This window comes from Symsagittifera roscoffensis, chromosome 2, assembly GCF_963678635.1.
Source record: "Symsagittifera roscoffensis chromosome 2, txSymRosc1.1, whole genome shotgun sequence".
Lineage (NCBI taxonomy): Eukaryota > Metazoa > Xenacoelomorpha > Acoela > Convolutidae > Symsagittifera > Symsagittifera roscoffensis.
This window is the reverse complement of record NC_087063.1, coordinates 33,872,393-33,889,525: the sequence shown is the minus strand read 5'-3', so window position 1 is coordinate 33,889,525 and position 17,133 is coordinate 33,872,393. Positions and strand designations below refer to the sequence as shown.

Sequence of the window (17,133 nt, the reverse complement as noted above, 5' to 3'; positions counted from 1 at the left end):
TTGCTCAAGCATTTTTCGGTGATATAAGAAAGTATATGAGCGCGAGAATTCATGTTCGAAAAAAGTTTAAGGTTGATTCCTTACCTCTTTTCTGACTCTCAAAAAGCAAATATGTATTCAATTTTCGCTAAACATTAAAAACATCAAACGATAATTTAAACTTTTAATTAAATTTTTAAACAAAGAATTGAAGTAATCTGAAAAAATGAAGAAAAATAAAAAATAAAATCTGCCAAGAATTTCTCATTTTCCCCTAAATTTGTAGATTCATTTGATCTTGTAGGTTCGTTTTTGAACGCTTTAGCAATTTAAAAAAAAACAGTTACTTTGGCTTTTTAAATTACTGTTGTTGGGCGTTTTCAGCTCATTTGACTCATCTGACGTTTTCTAGTTTATCTAAGACCAGAGGTAAAAAACAGACTACTTTGGCAATTCATTAATTGAAAAAACATCACCGTAAATGGCAAGGATGGCTAAGAAATAATGTGAGAATAATTTCGTTTGAATTGACTCTATTTCCATAATGAAAAACAAAACACATCTTCAAGAACAATAAAAAAGAGTAATTTTAATTCCAATTGATAAAATGTAGACAACCAAGGAATAAACTTAGAAAAACAATCACTTTATATACAGCGGAAGTTGTATCAAAATATACAAAATGCCAAAAAACCGCTGAATGATTTTTTTTGCCTCTTTTGTCCCGTGATCCCAGGTTTTGGTTTTTAGATGATCCTCTTCCATTAATTTTTTAAATTCTACTTACATTTCCTCAATCGTTGATTTTTGTACAAACCTTATTTTAGAATTACAATCTGTTTCTCTTAAACATAAACTGAATCAAAGCTGTTAGGAATTTTGAAAAAAAAACTTGCGAAAATTAAAAACAACGGAAATGTCTAATTAGCATTATCAAAAAAAAACTATTTTAATACCAATGGGACATAGTGGATATTCGGTTACATGTAATTTTGAGGCAAGTCAACTTGTCCCAGTCCATATTGTCCTACACCAACTTGCACCACGAAACAAGTTGTCCTATGTCATCTTATCCCAGATAATAAAAAATTAAAATTTGTCCCATTTTTTCTTTGATATCTTCGTAGAACTTAATGTCGGCATTAACATCAAAGATATATTGGTGGACGAAATAAAACGCAAATTTTAAATTTTAATTTGTAAAATGCCTGTTTTTAATGTACAATTTGGACAACATTTCCTTCGAAATTCAGTAAAAATTTGACATGTACCAGAAGCAAACGATCAGAGCTACCACCTGTGAAAGTATCAAAATTTGGTTTCAATGACTTACGGGTCTGAAAACGCTAATCTTAATGTAATTGGGGTCTGAAAACGCCAGTTATCCTCATATGCCCTAAGTTTCGCATCGAGATGAATCTTTCTTGAAAAAGCGGAGTAAAAATTGTTCATGCAACGTGAAACATTCTCAGCGAGAAAATCGAAACAATCAGTGTGAAATTTTTACTAAGCTCAGACTGTTTATAATTATTCACGCTGAGTAGAAAAGTCTAGTGCAGATGAGGAAAAATGGCAATTTCAGACCCGTATTACTAGGGTAAGTCACTGAAATCAAATATTGATACTTTCACAGATGGTAGCTCTGCTCCTTTCTTCTCGGTCAAAATTTTACTTAATTTCGAAGGAAATGTTGTCCGGAATGCACACTGAAAGAAGGAATTTTAGAGAATAAAATCCTGAATTTGCGCTTAAATTTGTCCTCTAGTGTATTTCGCTGAACAATTAAACTTGAAACAAAACGCGGATTCATTAAAACATGTGATGAATCAAAATGAGTTCAAAGCATCCATGAACAAATTGAAAGCCGCAAAACTTCAAGGCCATTTTCATGTCGAGTTAACCATATCAAAAGGTTGATTGCCGATTTTGTAAGTTCAGTTGGCATAGATGTTAGAGCACATTGCTCTTTGTTCAAGGGTTCAAAATTCTAAGAAGTCAAAAATTTTCACTTGAAAATATGAAAACGAAAAAGTGCAGATACTGCCTCACCCTAAAACCCCTCATACTGGGTAATTCAGTATGAGGGTGGGGTGAGGGGAGGAGCCAAAGTTTTGCAGTATTGGATTCTATCACCTCCCAAAATATGGGCTCTCTTCGGTAGATACCAGATGGCTGATATATGGACTCTTTTTTGTAGAAACCAGTTCATCTCCAGCTGTTACAGCGAGCATTCGACACTTGTGGCAACTCTATCTCGCGCATCTCCAGTGTTCAGTTGTTTTTGTTGTATGTTTGCACAGAAAAGATTTTAAAAAGGACGCAAAAATGTATTTGGTTCTGTTTCACTAGCGTTAATTTCGGGGGTTATTGTCAAACATTTGCGTTTAATTGACAAAAAATTATGGCTTAGTTGATATTTGATGCTCAATTTAAACAATTTTGAGTCAGTTTCCCTTCTTATCTCAAAACCAGTTCAGTTTACCATTAGCACTTGCTGGTTCTAAACATTAATCGAGTTGAACAACAATTAATTATCAAGAAGTGTTAATTGTGGGATAAAACGGCATAGGACAAGTTGTCAAATGAGGCAAGTTGGCATGGGTCAAGTTTTCATGTAAGGCCTTTTAGTGTAGGGCAAGTGGGAAACGGATATCTTAGATTAATTCAAAGGGGGATCCTTCGGGTCGGCAGGGGGTCGAATCCCTGAGGGGGGAGGGCGTAATCCCCTTTCCCCTAAATCCGCCCAGGTTGATTGATTAGAAATTTATATCGTAAGAAGTCTCTGAAATAGCTCAACAAAATTCTAGAAGGGTAACATTTCCAAAGTTCTCGATATACATTTCCTATTGATAACCAAAATAGCTCTTTTTTACTATATAAAAATCATAATCTTCAAATCACAAATTTCAAAAGTGCAAAGTTTTACCTTTCTCGCACTTTGTTGGGCTGTATATGAGGCCGTTTTGAAATAATTTTCTCACCAAATAAATGGGTTGTTTCACCGTATAATGAATAATTTAAAAAAGCAAAAATGACCCATTTTTAACAAAAAGTTTTGGCTGAGATTTTCGCAAAAAAACTGCAGCAAGTTAATTCTGGTGAAGTTATAAGCAATTGTTGTTTTCTTGACTTTTTGTCTAGTCTTAACCCAATTTGAGAAAAACGCATTTGAATTTTACAATGTTGTTTGGTGCGTCCGGTTAATTTAAATCAGCACTCGGATTTAAGGGGATCATCCCCTTATCAAGCATTCGACCCGCCCACCGTCCACTGGCACCACATTTATTTCTTATATTGAAAGACCTCAATATTGGCCAAACAATCTTAGCCTTTTTCGAAAGGCAAATTAGCGCAAATTTATTCTAATTTTGAAAAAATAGTGGGTGTCTGATTGTTGTGTCAAAACCATCCGGATCGCAGATCTAGGATTTTGTCCTTTTAAATTGTCTATGGTAACAAAACCCGCACTTTTTTGAAAACCCGTACTCCCCTTCGAGAAAATCCTAAATCCACCCTTGCATATAATCATTAGTTATTACATATGATGCACACCGATTTGGTCGAGACGATCGAAACATACCAGTTTTTGATCGAGAAAGTCGAAACATATATCTAGCAACTCGACTCGGGAATTAACACTTGTTAAATGATGTATCAAAAAGAATAAAAAATCTATTTTTTTGGGGGGATGTAGTGCTACTTTGGCATACGATTATAGACTTTATAATGTTACAATATACAAATATAAATATTCTGTTATGATTGGGCTGGGTGAAGGGGAGGTTTATTAAAACAAGCAATATGGATATATAAAGAATGCGACGCCAATTTAATCTTTGAAAAAGATTAAATAAATTTTAATGACGTCATTTGAGCGTTTGAATATCAATATTGGATGAAACAACCGAGTCTCATTGTCTGTTTTGTTTGTTTATTATGGCCGAAAGCTATCAAAATTTATCTACCATGTTCTTTTTTTATCGAGTTGTTGCATTAGTCAAATTTCTACTAATTCTGATAAGATGGGGCAACTTAGTTGATTAGAAAGGAAACCGCAAACAACCCGTAAATAATGGCTGGCCATCGAATGTGCATCTTTTGTTCCTTCTTGCTTGTCCTGTTTTGAAAAAGAGTATTTTTTGAGAGTTTAATTAGTGAAAAACTGAGTCTAATTTATTTCCAAAAACCAAAAACTGTCGCAAACACCCAAAAAAGCTTTAATAGGGCAAATATCCGACAGTTTTCAAAAACTAGGGTAAAGATCAGATTTCTACTGTTCGCTTAAAAGATGTGTTGCCGAAATAATTGTGACCGCCGCAGTCGCAAAAACCCCGAAAAATCAAAAAAAAAATTGAACCCAGACTTGATTTTAATTCAATTAAGTTGTGCGCCATTTAACCGATCAACTTTGATTTTTCAATCTTAAGTTAAACTTCAATAGTACGGATGAAGACCAAAAAACTAAGACTTTGCAGAGCTGATCAGAATTTTCTCATCAATGATTCAGCGTGAATTAGAGAAAAATTTTGCTTTTCACTTTCAATTTTACCCATTGATATATTGTACTTTGCAGATGCAGTATAGAGATAAAATAGGGGCAGCTTGCTAATTGCATGTACAGGGTTCAAATCTCGGCAAAGATTAGTTTTTCGGATCAAGTAAAACGACTTTGGGGGCGATAATGGTCCATTTTTTTGTACAGCTATTTGTTTTATGTCGATTTTCTAAGAAAGTGACGGAATATTTTTGCTCGGGATGTTTTTTTTCTCCAGACCAATTTCGACTTTTTAGTTAGTTTAAAATTTTTTTCTTAACTTTCATATTTTTTGAACACTACTCAAAGACATTTAGGAGCTGTCTGAAAATTCAGAATGTCAACATGAGACGAGCAGTCTGGCCTTCAGAAATGTTCATTATTTTTTTATTTTTTCCTTTTTCCAAAGCGAGTTTTCATCCATAGACCTTACAAAGCAGTCGGAACATTGAGGGCATCACCGTGATAAAAGCAGTTTTTTTTATAGCAGAACTGAACAGCAGTACAGTACAGTATTATTTTTCTACTGTTGCATTATCAACAGTACTACTGCACTACTGTTTTTCTACATCGCATTTCTAATGTTGAATAGTACTGCTTATCGGTAGCAGATTTAGGTGGCGGGGGGGGGGGGCTGGTGCCCCACGGATTCGACATCTCACCAACAAAAGGTTGTCCCCGTTGGTATTACTTTATGACATCAAATTTCAGTTGATCAAAGCTAAAACTTTCTAGAGGAGCCTTCGGCGCCAATATATACTACTTTTGAAGGGAAGCGCGGGCCGATACAAAAGTTTGGTCAAAATTTTTTCCAAAAACTGCTCAAAAACGGCATTGTAAATTTTGTAAATTTTGAATGCGGCGCAAAACTTTATGTCAAATTTGAGTTTTTATAGTGACCTGGGAGCGCTCGGAAAATCAACTTAGTGATTTTTGAAAATCCACTCCCGTTTCGAGAAAACCCTTGATCTGCCAATTTGTTTGATTGCGTGTTTGTATTGGAATTTCTCAACAACCAAACTCAAATTTTGGTCGTACTTTAAGTTCGTAAATTCAAATTTAAGCTGAATTATTTTGAAAAATTTAAATTTGCTTAGGTAAAAGGATGCTTATGGCTGTGTAGAAGCACATAAAATTACCCGCAAAAAATCGACCCATTTTCTCCATGTTTTCGAAAATTTTTATTTCCTCGCTTTTCCTATTTCCATTTTGTTCCAATTTTCTTAGAAATTGACGGGATATTTATGCTTGAAAGTTTTTCATTCGATCATTTCTTGATTTTTAACCAAAATTTTTGAAGGAAATTTATTAAATCATCTGAATGATGATGTCTGCAGCTCAAATTTGACAAAAAAGGTCGTTTTTACTATATAAAATACCAACTTTTCATTTAAAAACAATTTTTAAACAATTTGCAATTTTTTTTGGAGACAATACACTTCTTAAAGTTTGTTGGGCTACGTAAGGGGCTCACTTTGATATAATTATGTCTGTGATTGACTTGTTATTTTTGGCGTAATTTTTGATTAACTAAGAAAAGCCAAAATGACCCATTTTTGGGGTAAAATTTTGGGCTCGAAATTTGCAGTACAAATTACACCATATCAATTCTGCTAAAATTTTAAGCAAGTTTTATATTCATAAGTTTTCACCTTAACTCAACCCAATTTGAGAAAAACGCGTTTTAAATTTCAAGTTTAGCTCGTTTTGTCCGGTTTATTTAAATCAGCACTGTACTAGAACACGAGTCGCTAATACATCCGTTTAAACTTAACATAGAACGTGAGGGGGGATAGAATGGAAAAAAAAAATAAAAACAAGACTGCTTGTATCAGGGCGAAGCCCTGAATGTTCCGACTGCCTTTTAAGGTTGTAATGAGCAGTAGTAACATAAAAAATTAAATGTAAAAAAAACAAAATGAAAAAAAAAAAATTCCAAAAAATTTGAATTTTTTTTAATGAAAATCATCACCCCACACGCCATATAAAATACAAAAAGATAGATTTCGCTGAATGTAAAATAATAAATTATGGCAAATAAGCTTTTTTCAACCAATTTGGAACGATTTCGAAGACGGTTTAAATCTCCGCTTACCCGTTAATAGCGCGAAATAGATCGCGCGTTAATTGTCCCAAATTGGCCGAAATGGCGTTTTTTAAACCCCCATAACTGTACGAAAAATGATCACAGGTAAAATATTTTTTCAAGTTTGAGCTCAGGACAACAATACCTTTCGAATGATATTAAAAAATTCCGTCAAAAATGGCTAGTTAAAAAGTCGAAATTTGTCTGAAGAAAAAACCCACCCCGACCACAAATATTCCGTTACTTTCGTATCGAAAGTCGGAACAATAAATTTTAAACAAATTACAACAAAAATTTTTGAATCAGCCTTAAATTTCAGTTGGAACCGTCAGGACTTCACTTTGATCTACGCGTGTTTATAATTGCTTGGAAGTTTGGAAGGTTTAAATTCGCTGAAATATGACTATGGGAAACAGAACGCTGTTTACTAATTCATCATTGCAAGAATTAACTGAAAATGAAATACGTCAAATTTTTCCAAGTTGACATCGCCGTCATCCCTTTTAATTTAGAAAAGAACATAAAATCATTTCACAATTTCTGCTTCCGTCTTTCGTCACGCGTTTGTTATCTCCAATGACGTAATTAGTTTTTTTCAGCCTTCACAAAAATTTGTGAAGTAGAAAGATGTATAGATAAATATACACATTCCTAGTCCCAAAAGACGACACTAAACCTAATTGTGAAGTCACTTCTCTTTTAGATGAAGAATTATTTGAGTTATTTATGGTGTTATAGAAGCAAAGAAACAACCGAGTGATCCAGTTTTTTCTTTTTGGTTAGAAGTCTACACCCCCATCGTTCACCCACGATAAAAAGAGCTTTGTCATAAATCGGAGATACGGCGGTTGTTTTCGAACACTGATTGTTGCTTGATGACCCAAATTCTGTTGTTCTTTTCAGAACTCAGTTTTCCTCAAACAATCATTATTTTCTCTTTCAATTTAAAAATCATGTTTTTAGAGACAAGGGCGGTAAACATATTTTGTTTTGTTACCGATGTGCCTTATTAACTTGACCCCTTCACAAAAATTGGAGCTGTAATAATAAAAAAAAATTTGTCGATTCATCTACATTAATTTTGAAGACGTTATATTGATGTTTCTAAAATGATCAAAACTGATAGGGATTTCATAATTTTTTTCGGACGAAAAATCTCGACGATAAAATAGCACCATGTTTTGTTTGATGCATTTTCTAGAGCAAGCTATATCAGCCACGAAAGATCTAGATTTCGCAAGATTTTCCGCACGCAATTTTAGGCACCTGAAACAAATGTTGAAAAAATCATTTAAATAAACAACAACAAATTTTTGCTTCGACCAAAAACGACTTAAGACAATAAAAAAGACAATTTGTTATGGTATGCTATAATCAGGAATCGTATTTTTTGGCCCAGCCGAAACACCCAAAAAACGTCGAAAGTGTAACAGTATGTCCCCAAAGTTGGGATATAAAAATACAAATAGGGTATTCTTTCAGTTTTTGTGTGAAAAATACGGGGAAATACTGATTCAGCTGATGCACAAAATACATTTTTGTTGCCGAACACCTAGTTTTCCTCCGGAATCAACACCGAAACTACGCTAAATTACGGTTTCTGGCTATAACTCGATCAGTTAATAAATTTCAAAAAACGCTGGCAATTCAAACCATATTGTCATATGAAACAGTTTTTATTTAAAAGTAATCAAAGCAAAAACCAAATAATTGTTCCGACCATTTGAAAACTGGGGAGGTACTTTGCATTCGGGGGTGTAAAAAAATTTCAATGTCGTGAAAAACCAGTTTGAAATTTTTGATTTTTGTCTATTTTTTTTTCGAGCGAGTAAGGTTCGTTAAAAATTAATGATTTTACCAAAACAAAACTTAGTTTTGGTAACCTCATTCAGCCGTACTCTGTTAAGAAACTTTAAAATTTCTAGTGAAAAACTTTTGAAAAACCTCTTGAAACGTTGTTTTATCTTTTTTGTTTCTTTTTTTTTGAAAACAGTTGTGTGTCGTTTATGCCTAATTCACTAAAACACTCGGGTTTGTATAGCTCTATCATCACATGACGAACAAGAAAAAACCTTTACTTGAAAAAATATAAATTATAATTTTTTGAGAATGTGGTTGGAACATTCTGTGCTACTTGCACAGCAACCGGCTATCCTTGTTGTTCCGACTTTCGTAACGAAAGTAACGGAATATTTGTGCTCGGGTGGGTTTTTTCTTTAACAAATTTCGACTTTTTAACAATCCATTTTTGGCGCAATTTTTTTGATATGATTCAGAAGGTATTGTTGTGCTGAGCTTCAAATTGAAAAGATATATTACCTCTGATCTTTTTTCGTAAAGTTATGGGGGTTTAAAGATTGACATTTTGGCCAATTTGGGACAATTAACACGCATTACATTTTGCGCTAATAACTCGTAAGCGGAGGTTTAATCCGTCTAAGAAATCGTTCCAAATTGGTTGAAGCAGGCTATTTGCCGTAATTGATTTGTTACTAGGAGCAAAATCAATCACTTCGTACTTTATATGGCGTAAAAATAATCTCAAATTGAAAAATATATATTTGATTTTTATAACTTTTACTTTTTTTATGGCATTACTGCTCGATAGATTTTAAAAGGCAATCGGAACATTCAGGGCTTTGAACAGTCTGTTTAGTTTTTGTACACAGCGATTTTAGATCATGTTTTATATCAGATGTATCTCAAAACTGGTTGATGAAACTTTTTTGCCGTTTTCATTTTCAGTTTGACAACCAAAACAACAGTTTTGAATACAATTTTGTGTGACAATGCTAAATTTTTGTCCGACTTTCAAAGAAAGTGACGGAGTTTTATTTTAGTAGTATTTAGTGATAGTTGTTTTTATTCAGACAAATTTCGCGGTTGCAATATAAGACTTGGATCTTGTTAACTATTTTCCCCCTTTTTGGACGTTGTTAACTATTTCCCTCCCCTATGCATGTATTATTTTCGACAACCCGCATTTCTGTATAAAATATTCATTTCAGCATTTCAAAACTGTCAAACATTAATTGGGTTTTCATTTTCGCGCGTTCGTATTTGTATTACTCACTATTTATATAATACCTATATAATAAGTTTCAATTAAATATATTTTCTGAAAATTGTTTCAAGCTATTGATATTGTGGCAGCCAAAGTTGAATTTCTGAAAATCAAACTAGGGGAGGGGGATAGTTAACAAGATCCATAGACTTCAACGAATCATTTTCATGAATCGTAAATTGTATGGCGACCCTTGATTTCAAATGATGTTTTTTTTTTACCTCGCGATCATTTTTGCTAAAGTTCTAATGGTTTGAAAAACGCCGATTCGGCCATATTCTTGGCTCATAAAAGCACTATGTGCGCTTTGATGCGAAATGATGCGGAAAACGCAATCCGAATTATTTATCTCGAGACTAGTTTAAGGGCAGTCCGATTCTTCAGGGCTTTGCCTTGTTATACTGCTGGTTCTCGTTGCTACTTTCAAACAAAATGAGGAGTTTTATACATGTTTGCGGTGGTCTTTTTTATTCAGACCAATTTCTAAAAGAAAGTTATGGAGTAGCGATTAAGCCTGTATTCTTCCGTTTGCAACCTCTCAAGTTTGAATTCCCGCACGGTCCTAATTTCGCGTTTGATCTACATAAACTGCTCGTTCAACACTTTGAAGACTATAACTATGAGGCTAACAGTTTAGCAGGAATTATGCAACCCCTCGCAAACTTTTTTCAATTTAAAATCAAGCTATTTAGACGTTTTGTTACCCTGTACAACCCAAATTTTGAGGAGTCATGTTTGGCATTGGCTATTAAAGTTTTCAACTTTACCAAAATTGTCCTCACCAAAAACTATTGGAGACTAGAGGTCAATCGGAACTTTCGTGGCTTTGTCCTGATATACGAGAAGACTTGTTGACACTTGGGTATTTCAGCGCTGCCGTTTGAAATCATGAAATGCGCATCGCTTAAAAGAAAAAGCTTCTGTCCGGTTCAAAGATTGTCGCAAATGTCATAATTCTACTAGTTGAATCTCCAAAAAAACGTTCATGAAAGGCAGTTTGAACAACCAATCAGTGATCTGATTTGCGATCAGCAATCCTTTATTCTTCATGATTATTCCTTAACTTCATTCTTAACTTCATCCTTATTATAAGATTGCTGTTGACGGAATATTGAAAAGATCTCTACTGGCAGATGGAAACTTGACAGTTTTGTATCAGAGACACGTTGTTCTGAGAAAAAATGTCAACATTTTTCACTAAAAAAGCTTGGGCGCAATCAATATGAACTATTAAAAATGACAGTTTTATTTAACTTTGCAGGAAAATTTGCACTTGTGTATCACTTTTTTTCAGATACGGTGATATGTTTCATAAAATATTATTAGTGAGAAAGTCACATTTAGCCTAAAAATACAATTAGAACGTTCATAAATAGAACAAAAACTTTGTATTAGGACAGAGCCCCGAATTTTCTGACTGCCTTTTAAGGTCGATGAAAAAAACTTATCGTTTCAACTTTGTTTTTTTTTCCGAAAATTTTTTATTCCCAGACGCCGTGTAAATGCTACCTATGAGTACGAGCACATTGCGTGCCTCTATTTAATTTGGAATGATTTAATTTATCGCTTGCGCGTTAGGACGAAAAATTTGGCGCGTTAATCATCCCAATTTGAATTATAGTTGTCAAGCCGGACCCAAATTTGATCCTCCATAACTTAAGAATAAATACTCGTGTGAAATTTCTTTTTTTTTAGCGCTGGGCATTAATGCCTTTCAAAGGTTACGAGAAAATTCTGACAAAAGATGCTTGTTAAAACATCAAATCTTGTCTGGAAAAAACCTCAGGAACATCAATAATGAAATCAGATTCAATGGAGATAGTTTGAGTACATTCCCAAGAATCTACTCAAGAGTAAAATAGTATACAAAAAAAATTCTTTAATCTGCAAGCTTTTATTGTGTGTTATTTTACAGGATTATTAGGATACTTTTGGGTGAAAAAGTTTCTCAAATGAAGCTTATAATTGAATATTGAAGTGAACAAAAAACTTAGTTACATATGGTATGCTTTTTTGACAAGCTTTATAACAACAAGATGATTTAGATCTACTTAAAAACCAACCCTACCCCCCCCCCCCGTGGTGCCTATTAAAGAATTTCTGCCCCTCTAAATAAAAATAGTAATTATTGTCGAACACTCAGGGCAATTTTTTTTTTGAGTATATAAGCTCTTGGTTGCAATTTGAAGCTTCTTTGTTTTCGGGAATTTTAACTTGCCTGCATTCTGATTGGTTGAAACGTCTGCTTAAGAATCTCCTCTTATTTTTTGAAGAAGGAGATTGTTAAGTTGATTCGAACGTTTTTGTTCGGGTTTCCAAGAAAGCGAGGAGTACATATGCTCGGGGTGGTTTTTTTTTTCAAACCAATTTTACAAAACTTTGGTCCCTTTGGGAACAGATTTTTTGATCTGCAAGTGAACAACCAGGTGCGCTGCTAGGCTTGTCTCTAAACTGCTCGTTTTAGAATTACGACGTGTGGCGAGTTATACCGTTCTCAAAAATCGTTCTAAATTGAATCGAGGCAGATAACTGGTTTTTTAAAATCCATATACGACTCAAATTCTAACACTTAATTTTTATTATCAGTCTAAAATTCATAGTTTGGCCAACACTTGTTTTATCAAAAACTATTAAAGACAAATTAAATGGCAGTCCGAACATTCAAAGCATTGCTCTGATACGAGCAGTCTTGTTGTTCCGACTTTCGTACAGACAATGGATATGTGGCACCTCAGTTAGACCTCCGGAGGAGCTACTAAATCCGATTTCATCCAGCATCCTAAACCTCTTTTCAACTTCACCCCTCGCGCCTTCTTCCAATCAGTCACATGACCAAAACGTTCACTCTTCGTCTTTTTTGGACGAGAAAAGGGAGAGTGATAATGAAGGGTTCCGAACAACGCAACAAGTATCGAGGACCAAATCTGCTGACGTCATAGGTGCTACGACGGATACTAAAAGGGGAAGTCGGGGGATAAAAACGGGAATGGGATAAAAAAGAGGGGGAGGGGTGGAATGGGGAAGCCCTGCAACACACTTTCGAACGTTTTTGTTCGGGTTTCCAAGAAAGCGAGGAATACATATGCTCGGGGTGGTTTTTTTTATTCAGACCAATTTTACAAAACTTTGGTCCCTTGGGGACCGATTTTTTGATCTGCAAGTGAACAGCCAGGTGCGCTGCTAGGCTTGTCTTTAAACTGCTCGTTTTAGAATTACGACGTGTGGCGAGTTATACCGTTCTCAGAAATCGTTCTAAATTGAATCGAGGCAGCTAATTGGTTTTTTAAATTCCATGTACGACTCAAATTGTAACACTTAATTTTTAATATGATCAGTCTAAAATTCATAGTTTGGCCAATTCCTTGATTTATCAAATACTATTAGAGACAAATTAAATGGCAGTCCGAACATTCAAAGCATTGCTCTGATACGAGCAGTCTTGTTGTTCCGACTTTCGAAGAAAAGGAAAAATTTATGCTCGGTATGGTTCTTTATTCAGTAAATTTTCATTGGTCGAAATAATAAATTTCAACAAAATTTTTTATACCCCATTGAAGATATCGACTTTTTGAAGAATCTGACAATGAAGATATCAAATGTAAAAAATTGTTTCATCTCCGATTATTTTTTGTAAAGTTATGGGGGTTTGAAACTTGCCAAATTTGCCATGTTCTGAACTATATTATGCGCTTTTCAAGAGTTTATTCATAATGCTGTGAGCGTAACCCGAATTATTTATGCGTGGCGATTTATCCCGCGCAACAAAATCGTTCCAAATCGAATTGAGGCTAGCTAATTGGTCGTATTAACTTAGCACGACTCAAAATTTCACACTTTGATATTGTCCAAAATATATAAGTTTTCGACAATCGGAACATTCAGGGCTTTGCCCTGATATACGAGCAGTCTTGTTCTATCTAAATTGCCTTTTTGATTTTTTTTGAAATAATTCGAAGAACCAAATATTCTAGCTTGTCAATCTAGCTAGCTGAGAGGTGTTTTAAATTAAAATAATGATACCCGCGCTACAATAAAGACTACGCAACAATAGTTCTAACATGGCATTTGCTCCACCTCCTACATTGTCCAAAAAACAGAAAACTGATTCATTCGAAATATAGGTAAATGTGCAAAAACAGGAAATGATGCATCTCTTAATTCTTTGCAACGTCAGAAAGTTTTTAAGCTACAGTCAACTTTTTCTTTCTGTCTTTTTGTTTCTGCTAGTCACTTCCGCTTTTTCCACAGTTCAACTTGAGTTTTTTGCTTTTTAAACTGCTTTGAGCTTACTTGTGCTGCAGCTAACGAACATGGCTCCATCTCATCAAAGGGACTAGTAAACGCAGTGCGGTAATTACAGGCAACGCATCAAAAGAAGTTTAGCCTTTCATGAAGTTAAGGCCGCGACTTTAAATGCTACCAGGCGCAGCAAATAAATCACACCGATCCGGTCGACCGGATGGCCGGCCGGTGCAAAATATGTTTTATTGGGAAGCAAATCTGTTGGCTAGACCTGTAAAAATTTATCCAATTTAACTCAAATTCCTGTGCGGCAGTGAAGGGATAATTATATATTGGGTCTACAAAGTACGGGATCAATTTGGGTAATGGATTGAAGCTATTCTACCTTCAAAACAGCATCGCATACCAAATTAACTCGCTTCGCCAGTGCTAATTGAAGTAAACGTCTGTTGTGCTCTCGTAGAATCTGACCAGCCTATGCTATAGCAGTTGATACTTATTCTCATGTAAAAAGATTAGCAAAACCACAAAAAATCTAAGATTTAAGGTTTGCCATTAGCTATCGTCGGCCCAATTTGGAAAATTTCAATACTAATTTGAATCTCGGCCATAAATTTAATCCATCAACAGATTGAAAGTGAAAGACTGATACAGATGAACGATTAAAAAGAACTTTCATTTAAAGGTCATAAAATAAGTGATTTTTAAATGATAGAGAAACAACACTCTAGGATGAATATGGAAAAAAAACAGCAATATTTTATTATTTTATCGTTTCATTTGAACTTTGAACAACTGATCTAAAACTCTGGTTTTGTTTGATTTAGGTGGTGTACAGACAATGGATATGTGGAACCTCAGTTAGACCTCCGGAGGAGCTACTAAATCCGATTTCATCCAGCATCCTAAACCTCTCTTCAACTTCACCCCTCGCGCCTTCTTCCGATCAGTCACGTGACCAAAACGTTCACTCTTCGTCTTTTTTGGACGAGAAAAGGGAGAGTGATAATGAAGGGGTCCGAACAACGCAACAAGTATCGAGGACCAAATCTGCTGACGTCATAGGTGCTACGACGGATACTGAAAGGGGAAGTCGGGGGGATAAAAACGTGAATGGGATAAAAGAGAGGGGGAGGGGTGGAATGGGGAAGCCCTGCAACACACTGTGTCACAGAGTGGAGCTGCTTTGTCCTTTTCTTAACCCCTCTTTGGCCAGTGGGGGTCGACCTGTATTCGAATGCCCCCCTGTAACTGGTAGGTTGCTTCAAAATATTCTCTTAATGTGAAAAAAAACAGAAGTCTTTCAGCTGGCATGAAACGTATTGCTTTACTTCATAAATGTCTTGGTTTCTTACTTCCCTTGTATAGAAAGAGGCTCCTTAGCTTGTCGCCAGCCTTGTTTTCACGATGTGCTTTTCTTGGCCTATTTTTATCGATTAAAAGAGGCGGTCTGTTTAATTAGATAAATTTAGCTACAGCTTCGTTATTATCAAATCAGATATGTTTGTTTGAGATCAATTAAAAATTGTTTCCTCCCCAAAACAGTGATGAAAATACTATTCAATTCGTGCTTCTGTTTTTTCAGGCGTGGATGAAATAGATTTCTATAGCAATGACCAAAATATGTGTTACAATCCATATCAAAACTCTTCTCTCGACTCTATGCTGCAGACACAATTAGACCTGCAACAGCTCCCGACAACACTTCACAGTCGGAGAAACGCCCCACCCCTGCGAGCAGATTCTTGGATATGGCCCTCCTCACGAAGGAAAAGATCCTCATCGCCTATTGTCACGCTAATCCGGAGAGTAACCAGTAATGCTGCCATTTCGCCGCAGCAATCATCAATCGTACTGGCTAGTTTGGAAACAGTGAGAGGGCTGATGATAGCATTGTTTTATGACAATAACCTCTGGCCCTTCTACGGGGGTTGGAGGGATGCTGGAACGGTGGTTTCAAATTCCTCTGGGGACCAATTGAGTGCCTACTTGTTTTCACGCGACCTTTCACTTGATGAAAACTGTTTACATTATTTACAGCAAAAGCAGCAGCAGCAGCCGCAGCAGCAGCAGCAGCATGAGAATCTCTGTTCACGTGAGGTGGGAGAGGGAAAGATAGGGGGGATTGTTGTGGGGTGTAAATCTAATTACGACTGTCTGCATTGTGTGCGCGGACCCTTATCGCGAGCGAGACTTCTTGAGCGAAATTGCATTTCTACCAGTGAAAGGGGTAAAGAGCCCACATCATTTAGCATGAATGAAAGGCTGTTAAATTTGATAAGCACCCTTACACACGTGGCGCTTTACCTATGTGTCGTATCGTGGATACCTCTTCCTCTTTACCCGTTCAGATAATGAAAAAGCGGGCTCAAATTCGCCCCAAAGAGAGGGTTCTAATTAACAGACTGAAAGCCTTTGGGATTATTTCCAGCGACCCAACCCCCTCTTTGGACCACTTACATCCGACATGTTTACTCCGTCCACAGTCCTATAAATCACCCGCCGCCACACACCAACGCCAAACAACACCTAACACCACCGCCATTGCCGCTGCCGCTATGATCCCATCCCCAAGCTGACCAAGGAGGACATGAAATAAGGATAAAAACTGAAATGAACGGGAAATTTACCCCATGATGTGTTACGTAATTCAGATACGTAACTCTGAATTGACCAAATAAGGATGACTGCACGTCTCCGCATTATCTTTTTTTCTGGGGAAAATTAACAATTAATCAAATAAGATTGTACTAATTATTTCAAATGGGCAGATTTCATAACATGATTCTTTTCAAATTAATATTTTTAAATTCTTTTTGATAAATTTATACATTATTGAAATAAAAATTTTGAAATTGTTTTTCTTTCAAGGTTGTATTTGAATACTGTCCATCGCTCTTCGTTCTATGTTCAGATAGAACATAATGTTCATTGTAGATACAACGCTGTAGAAATAATTTCGCAAAGTTCTATGTCAAACCCCTAAAACCATATTTTTAGTACCCAGTACTGTCCTGAAATCGAAACGAATTTTGTTTAAAAGTCAGTCAACACAAATTTCGAATAAATATATGATTAAATGACCAAAAATATGCCCCAAAACTGACCGGTTTCAATTTATTCTGTTTCCACGTATCAGAAACCTATAAATTGCAGTGCATTGAACGGTTCGAAGAAAAAATTTAAAAACCTCGCTTAATGCTTGGTAGTCAGTATGATTCTGTTATT

The 17,133-nt window shown here is 35.5% G+C and overlaps 2 protein-coding genes across 11 annotated transcripts in view; one reads left to right on the top strand and one right to left on the bottom strand.

The window, feature by feature from the left end:
• Positions 1–9,701, bottom strand: part of LOC134840652 (pre-mRNA-splicing factor ISY1 homolog) — a 360,405-nt gene extending 350,704 nt beyond the window's left edge. Inside the window, exon 1 of the mRNA XM_063856615.1 lies at positions 9,687–9,701. The gene's annotated coding sequence lies outside the window, so the exon portion shown is untranslated. The remainder of the gene's footprint in view (positions 1–9,686) is intronic.
• The window catches only part of LOC134840648 (uncharacterized), a 74,263-nt gene extending 57,583 nt beyond the window's left edge, over positions 1–16,680 (top strand). For all 10 annotated transcript variants that reach the window (XM_063856610.1, XM_063856604.1, XM_063856609.1 and 7 more), the window contains exons 3-4: positions 14,733–15,159; positions 15,491–16,680. In XM_063856610.1, the coding sequence (XP_063712680.1) occupies positions 14,733–15,159; positions 15,491–16,260 (1,197 nt within the window). In that variant the 3' untranslated portion in view covers positions 16,261–16,680. The remainder of the gene's footprint in view (positions 1–14,732; positions 15,160–15,490) is intronic.
• The last annotated feature ends 453 nt before the right edge of the window (positions 16,681–17,133 follow it).